This window comes from Panicum virgatum, chromosome 1K, assembly GCF_016808335.1.
Source record: "Panicum virgatum strain AP13 chromosome 1K, P.virgatum_v5, whole genome shotgun sequence".
Lineage (NCBI taxonomy): Eukaryota > Viridiplantae > Streptophyta > Magnoliopsida > Poales > Poaceae > Panicum > Panicum virgatum.
The window spans coordinates 40,482,063-40,490,584 of NC_053136.1; the positions used below are offsets into that span (position 1 = coordinate 40,482,063).

Here is an 8,522-nt window from a genome sequence, read left to right on the forward strand (position 1 = left end):
CCTCTAAAAATAGGAAGCAAAAGCACCAGTTCAGAGCAGCACTCCCAAACGCTGGTGCAAACTAGTGGGAGACCCTGAAAATTAATGTCGATGGTTCATACATTCCTGAAACAAGCTGTGGTGGTTGGGGTTTTGTGATTAGAGATGTAGAGGAAGCAGTCATTCATGCCGGTGCTGGAGGTATATCTTGTGCCATGGATGCATTTCACGCCGAGGTTTTGGCTTGTCAAGCTGATCTGAAAGCAGCAATCGAAAAGGGGATGTCCAGAATCGTGGTGGAGAGTGGAGAAGGACTCCATCATGCTTCGTTTGGCTCTTTAAGGGCAGCTCCTTCTCGTTGGCTTCAACTAGAGATGGTAATAAGTCATAATTTTAATAGTCACTTCATAACCCAACTTGACCTTTTAATTTTTTAGTTTAAAATTGTATAAGATTAAAGCTCGATTTTTAAGGTCCGGTCTTTAAATTATTTAGATCAAATTTGACGGACTTTACCGCTCCTAGCTCCAACTGGAGGCCTCATCCATGAGATCAAGGTGTTGGTTTCATTAAATTTGGTATCTTTCGCTATTTTTTTTTCCGCTATTTTGTACTGTCCTCGAGTCTGTAACGGTGTGGCACATGCTTCGGCAGTGCGTGGGTGTAAGTGCTCTTCTAATTCTGTTTTGCTCTGGGACGGTGCCTGTGCCTACGGGCATGGAGAACTTGGTGGCCGAGGAGTCCCTTGCGCCGGCCAGTTAATGGAATCACTATTTCCATAAAAAAGCACACACTATCTCCGTCAATCTAAATCTCTCGGCCTCGCCCCTTAGGGCCTCGGGAAGGGCGAAGCTAGACATTACTCCCTCCATCCCAATTTAAACGCAATTGTAGCATCCAAAAAAGTCCCAAATTAAACACACAATAGCACATACTCCTACTCTCCTAGGCACCTGGGCACCTATGCATGTGGGCCCATTTATAAAAAAACTGAAGCTCCTAGCAAGTCGGCATCATGTGGCTACTGAAAAGTTCTCGATCCTTCCCACACCTCGTTCCAGCTGTTCACTGCATGTAGGGGCAATTATGTCATTTCCTATCCACACTATGCAAAACTTTTCAAGAAATTGTTTTCATGACTCCAACCAAACACGGCCCTAATGTTCAAATCCTAAAAATGCACTTAAAATGGGACAGAGAGAGTACGGAAGGTGATGAAAATGATCTCCACAAATTTCACTTTCTCCATCCTCGCTCTCGTGGCACCCACCATCCTCATCTCCTGTGGCTCTCGCCACCGAATATGTGCCAGCCTCTACTCCATCCTAGCAAGCACTTCACTGTCTTCAACGCCCTCCTCCAGCCCGCATTGCCGTCCTCCTCGCCTTCAAGCTTCACCGCTGTCTCCGCCACCAGCTCCACTACAGGCGAAGCTTGCCACACTTCCCCTCCACCTACCCTATGCCACTGGATGTCCTTCGCCACCTGTCGCCACCGTGCCCAAGGATCCTCATCTACAGCTGGAGGCCAACACCGACCGTAACCACGAATACCAAAACCCGAAGAGCTGAACCGGACTCGCGAATGCGAGGAATGGGGAGGACCTATTGGGTTGCGTTGAACCAAATCGAGGTACCGTTTCTCTTCAGGCAATGGATGTGATTTTTTTTTTAACATAAGTGATGTGTAGTCAGAGCGTCTTAGGGAACCAAAACTTTTCTTTCTTACAATGGAATCACTTTTTTATTAAGACTTCCCTTACAATGGACTTAATTTTTTTGAGATTACACATTACAACTCAAACACTTGCAACACACGCACACTCATCCTCTATGAACACACATACGCAACCCCTACCCCTATGAGCATATTCAAATACTGAGCTGGCAAATCCTCGAAATTGATGAAGTCATTACCTCGGTGTCAACGGAAATATCGCCTACCACATATGATTTTTAAATCATAAAATATTCGCTCTACGGGAAGTCGGACTCATAATCTGCGCTGCCGAAGCTCTGTAGCATACCAAGAGGCTGCGGGTCCTTTCGCACAATGGATTGACTAAGCTGGCCCAACAAGAGCATATCGGGCTTATATTTTCTTTTGGGCTGGGCTTGCTCTCGAGGGGATGCTGTTTCACTTTTCTTCCTGGATTGGACCAAAATTGCGTGGATGCCGATGCAATGCATTTCTTGGAGGAATAAACATAGAGTAGGAAGATGGTGACAACGTGCTGACAAAAAGCTAAAACGTTCGCTCGTCCCCGGCCTACTATAACCATTTTTCCCGAGGAAGCAGTGTATCCTCCCATAGCGCTTAAGAGTCAAGTTGGCACGTGGAAACATGTCCCGACCTCCACGAGTAATAAGTATGACAAAATTCTTTTTTTCCCAACTTCCATAGTAGACGGATAAAGAAAATCACGGTGAGCGTAACAAAAGGCAATCCCCGTAGCACACGACTTGCATATACAAAGATATACACTATAATAAACCGCGCCTATCACGTGTCAGGCTGACAGCAACCATTTTTCGCGAGTCAGGCTGAGACACCTCACACGAGTGTGCACGACAAAAGAAAAGCCCAGACGCGATACGTTACGGTGATGAAGAGCCAGCGCAGTGCCGTGCGGGCGATCGGAGAATGACGGATTAGCCACCGCGGCGCACCTATCCGCCACCGGCGACCGGGCTAGAGAACCCCGGGACGCACGGGGGGCGGCGCTCTCGGGTTGGCGACGAGTGTCGGGGACGTCTATTCCTAGCTCGCGCGACTTCGCGCGGAGCTATCGCAGCCAGTCCTGCCTCATCCTCCGCTCCGGTCTCCCCGCCGCTTCTGCCCGCCTCCGTCCCCTCCAGGCCTCCACCCACCGCCTCCGCCCACCTGCGTCGTCTCCGTCGCCTCCGCCCACTCCGCCTCCGACCGTCTCCGCCTCGACCACCGCCTCCACCTCCACCTCCACCTCCGACAGCCTCCGGTTGCCTCAGCCTCCGCCTCCGCCTCCGGCTGCCGCCACCTCCGGCTCCGCCTTGTGACCTCCGCCCCCGGCCGCCGGATCTCGCCGCCGCCAGAGTCCGCCGCCACGCGAGCTCAAAGTAGAAGATAAACAGTGCTCCCTGCTCACGGGCCCACATGTAGGGACGGAGCACCCTCTTCTGCGACGTGAGGTCTCCCAGTCGCGCGCGATGTATAGACATCCCCCGAGCGTCCGGCACGCGTGCCGCGCCCGCGAGGCCGCGACCGCGCGGCCGCGTCGCTCCGCCCGGGCGCGCGCGGCTCCCGCTCAACGTCAACGAGATACCGGATGGGAATCCGCGCGCACGCACCCGGCCCGACGCGACAGCAGATCACACCACCCGTGACGTGACCCCAGCGCGATTCGCTCGCCGCTCGCGGATCACACGCGCAGCGACAGGGCGCCGCCGGCGCCGCTGCGGGGGCAGGCTCGTAATTCCTCCCGACGCCCCTTCATAAACCCTACGGCTAAACCAGCCCACCAACCACTAGTCCACTGCTCCATCCGGCCACCACCGAGCTCCGAGCGAAGTATCCCTGCCAAGTGCCGCTGCCCCCCCGCGCCACCTCCGCGCCCGAGGGCATGTCCGTCGCCTCCTCCCACCACCTACGCCCGGCGCCGGCCGGCGCGGCGCGGCGCCCTGGCTGCACGGCCGCCGTGGCGCTCCGGCCCGGCGGTGCCTGGCCCCCGTCACGCGGCCGCTGCGCCGTCGCGGCGGCGGCGGCGGCGGGCGCTGGGGGCGAGGCGGCTTCAGCCCCCGCCGCCGCCGCGGTGTCGGCGGCCGCCGCCAGGGACAGGTAAAGGCCCGCTCCCCCCCCCCCCGAATGTGGCGTCCTTGCTTATAATTTCTTCTCGCGCCGCGCGGTGGTGGCGCGGTTTAGTGTTCGTGGACCCTCCGCCTCTTTTTTTCACTTGTTCTAATTGGGCTGGTCGGGTTTCTGGCGGCAAATGCAGGGTGCGGCGCCACACGATTTCGGTGTTCGTCGGGGACGAGAGCGGCATGATCAACCGGATCGCCGGGGTGTTCGCCAGGAGAGGGTACAACATCGAGTCGCTCGCCGTGGGGCTCAACAAGGACAAGGCGCTTTTCACCATCGTCGTCTCGGGGACCGACAGGGTGCTAAACCAAGTCATCGAGCAGCTCAACAAGCTTGTCAACGTCCTCAGTGTGAGTTCGCCACCCTGAAATTTCAGCAAAGCCATGCCAATTCGCACTCGATTATTTGAAATTCCCTTTTATTTTGGTGGTCTCGGTTCGAGCACCTGGTGACATTTTACTTATACGCTCAAATTCTGGTTCTCTATGTTTAGCTCGCTGAATGCCCTTCCCCTTTAGTCTGTTAAGATAATTTCCACTTTCGTAGATCATCTTCTGTATATAGTATAATAGACAAAACCTTTTGCTTTCCTGATTCAGACACAATCCTTTTTTTGATATTCTGTTACTTTTCCCCATAGAATCACTGCTCGGCAGTCATGTCAACATCAGGGACATACTTCTTTCTAGGTGATACCTCAAATGTGCATTGATATTATACGCACTGTCATGCACTTTCTTTGTGCGCACATGCTCCTTTCTAGGTGGCGCCTCAAATGCGCATGTTATTATTCCGGTTGTGTAATGCCTCAACAGTGACATTGTCACATCACGTTTGCTTTGGTTAATCATCGCCAAAAAAAAACGTGGCTCCATTATTTTGATCATGCCGTAGTTAATTAGTTCAAATTTAATGATATACTGTTGACAAGTCTATATTCTAAAATGTAAAGCAGCCTTACAGTTAGAAATGGGATGTTTCTGAATTTTCTTGGTTCGTGGGCCGTGGCAATGTTGATTTCTTAGGTAAAAAGTCTCTGAAAAATACTATACAGATATTACTTAGATTAGTTAAATGTGCTTCATGGATCATCATTCCTGCACTGTTTATCTCTGTTACCATTCAGATGGGTTTTAATTCTGTGATATTTTCTTTTAGAAAACATTTACTACTATTGTTATGTTGCAATAAGAGTAATACCACTAAATATTTATTTATTTATTTTTTGGACCCAATTAATCACAGGTCGAAGATCTATCTAAAGAACCTCAGGTTGAAAGAGAGCTGATGCTTATAAAACTAAATGTTAAACCTGATCAGCGCCCTGAGGTATGCTATGGTGTTGACAAGTCTTTGTAGTTTGTAATCCAAAAGTTGAATAGCATACTGTATTTATGATACTCAATTACATGGTGAGTCTTACTTCAGTGCTTATGATGACTGACAGGTCATGGTTTTAGTTGATATTTTCAGAGCAAAAGTTGTTGATATATCTGATAGCACACTTACCATGGAGGTAAAAGAACTCAATCTCTTACCAGTGTTCACATCTTGATCCGTATCCCTTTTCCTGCGCTGAACTATATGTTTGATGGTTATTTAACCAATGTTAGGTAGCTGGAGATCCTGGAAAAATTGCTGCAGTGGAGAGGAACCTTAGGAAATTTGGAATCAAAGAAATTTGCCGAACGGGAAAAGTAATTTCTGAATACTCTTTCCTACATCGTTGCGAATATTGTTTTCATAGTACTAATTCTTGATGCTCTACCTTCTTAGATTGCTTTGAGACGTGAGAAGATTGGCGCGACTGCCCGTTTCTGGCGATTTTCTGCTGCTTCTTACCCAGACCTTATAGAGGCATTGCCAAAAAATCCAATTACATCTGTAAATAAGACAGTTAATGGCATTTTTGTTCAACCATCCAGTGCTGGGGTATGTTCCCTTTACCTTTCCCTTTTATTATGTCCTGCTCTGTTTGTAATTTTATAATACTTAGTTATGTTGAGAAGATGCACTTTTTTCCCTTGAACAATGAATATAAGCAATTTGAAGTGGACGATTTAAATAAAAAACCTGTGATATTAGGAATACCTGTTCACTTAACCAAATATAGTTGAACTTCTATGTAAATGGGTAAAAGGGCTGATAATCACCTCTGTTTAAGCAATTACCTGCAGTGATGCAGGGATATTAGTTTACTGAACCTAGTGTACTTGAATAATTACCTTAGAGTCTTGTGTGGGCGTTAGGGTTAGTTCACCAAAGATAATACATTTTTTTTCGTGCATGATACTATTTTCAGAAGTCACAAAATGCACTATAAAAATGCTCCTTTCAGTTATCAAGCAGTAACTGAAGGTACATATTTCATATTTGCGTGCATAAACAGCTCTCCTATTGGGCAAGTTGCTGCAGCACCATGACAATTGGTACATTAAACTTGTGTGGTGTGGACTGCACATATTTTATATTATGTTAATGCAGGAACATAGTGTTGGGTGTTGCCCACCATAGTGCACAAACATACATAAACAGCACTCCTAATGGGCTAGCCATCACAGTCCAAGTCGCAGTTCACATCTTCCCTACATGTGAAACTCAGACTGATACTAAATCATTAATGAAATTGTTCAGCCATTGAATTTATGTGATGCAAATAGGACAATCTATATATTTCTATAACATATGTTGTTTTGACTTTTGAACTGTTCAGGGTGATGTTTATCCTGTGGAACCTTATGAGAGCTCATCGATGAACCAAGTACTTGATGCCCATTGGGGTGTTCTTGATGATGATGTAAGTTTAGTGATTTCCATTATTTGATTAGTGTTTAGTGATATGGACTGTATTGCTGTATGCATAATTGCATCCTCAATCTAACTGGAGTGAGTTCCCATTTACCACTTTTATGATGTTTTGCAAGAAGTCAATCATAGGCAAATCCCATATAGATTTAAGCAACGCTAAAACTGCCTAATCTCCATGTTTATGTATACTGTAGTTATGGTGCAGCCACTAAACTAGTGCTAATTTTGTTTGGTACAGTCAACTGGACTTCGCTCACATACGCTCTCCATCCTTGTGAATGATTGTCCTGGTGTCCTCAACATAGTAACAGGGGTATTTGCTCGCAGGGGCTACAATATACAGGTTTTCCTTATTGAAAAAGTTATCTTTCTCGTTATATATAGTACCAGGCTAGTTATTAATGAGAGCATACTTCTCGTCAGAGCCTTGCTGTTGGCCCAGCTGAGAAGGAAGGCATTTCACGTATTACAACAGTTGTCCCTGGTACTGATGAATCCATTGAGAAGTTAGTTCAGCAGCTTTACAAGCTTATTGATGTGCATGAGGTAAGCTGCATGTAACTTTTGCTGAAATCATCTGCGATTGCAATTTTATTATGTTAACATAAACACAACCCTTGCAGGTTCATGACATTACTCACTCACCTTTTGCTGAAAGGGAGCTGATGCTTATTAAGGTTTCTGTAAACACCGCTGCTCGGAGGGAGATCCTAGATATTGCTGAAATCTTCCGAGCAAAACCTGTCGATGTTTCTGACCACACAGTTACACTGCAGGTTAGCTTCCTAACAATTTTTGTATTTCTCCCAGATTTACTTTAGTGGCTTTACCAACATGATCATAGTAGAGTCAGTGTTAGAACAAGCTTTGCACACAATCAACAAATTAATCATGATGTGCTTTTAATATTTTCTTTGGCATAGCACTCTTGTAGTAGCAGTAACATTACCATATAGGACCGGTGAGTTTGTGATGCCACTACTATTCTTCACTGTGCTTTATCTCACTGCTTCCAATTTATTTACGTATGGCAAAACTCTAATATAGAGTTCTTATTGATAATTCACAGCTCACTGGGGATCTTGACAAGATGGTTGCATTGCAAAGGTTATTGGAGCCTTATGGCATCTGTGAGGTATGTGTGCGTTTTATTTGGCCACGATTGTTACTTTATTTTGTAGTTATGAACAGACATTCCTTTCAAAGATTAGTTCGGAAACCGAATCTAACTACGCTAATAATGTCAATCAAAGCATTGTACACAACATTACACGTGTTTAATAACACTGTTCCAAATACTCAGACGTTTTTTAGCAGCCAATTGATTCATCTGCCTCCAAACGGGATCATTTCTAGGTTTTCTTAGGACCACTTATGTAATTTGATTTATTCATCTGCAGTTAGAGAAAAGGGAAAATCTCGTAGCAGCTACTAAAGCATTCCCAATCAGTTGCACACCTTGTTTATCATGTTAGATTGATAGTTTAGCTTTCCTTTTCTCTGCGAAGCAATTGCTCTACGCTCTCTTAATGTATGGTTTCTCCTCGCCTCCTCGGTCCTCACCTTTGTGTTGCACACATGGCAGGTCGCCAGAACAGGCCGTGTGGCGCTGGTCCGCGAATCCAGAGTGGACTCCAAGTACCTCCGTGGCTACTCTCTTCCGTTGTAGCCTCTGGCGTTTGTGATGATGGCCCAGGAAATCGCATACCTGGTTGCTAGAGCAGAATGTGTAGGACTCCTTTGTTAGGTTGTGTGTATCTGCAAGAGTTGTTTCCTCCATCTCGTCAACTCCTTGACTGTCTTGCTTAATTAATAATATGCTCCTTGGTGGATGTAAGCTGAAGTTGCATATGTATCCCGTTGACAGTCATAATAAGATACATGTGCATCCTCTTAGTTCA

General features: G+C 46.7%; 1 protein-coding gene across 1 annotated transcript; it reads left to right on the forward strand.

The window, feature by feature from the left end:
* The first annotated feature begins 3,498 nt into the window (after nucleotides 1-3,498).
* Nucleotides 3,499-8,522, forward strand: LOC120707985 (acetolactate synthase small subunit 2, chloroplastic-like). Its single transcript, XM_039993055.1, has 12 exons — nucleotides 3,499-3,792; nucleotides 3,950-4,163; nucleotides 5,059-5,142; nucleotides 5,261-5,329; nucleotides 5,427-5,510; nucleotides 5,590-5,745; nucleotides 6,527-6,610; nucleotides 6,860-6,964; nucleotides 7,045-7,167; nucleotides 7,245-7,397; nucleotides 7,691-7,756; nucleotides 8,207-8,522. Exons 1-12 carry the CDS (start codon nucleotides 3,578-3,580, stop codon nucleotides 8,288-8,290), a joined length of 1,437 nt encoding a protein of 478 aa, XP_039848989.1. The 5' UTR covers nucleotides 3,499-3,577; the 3' UTR covers nucleotides 8,291-8,522.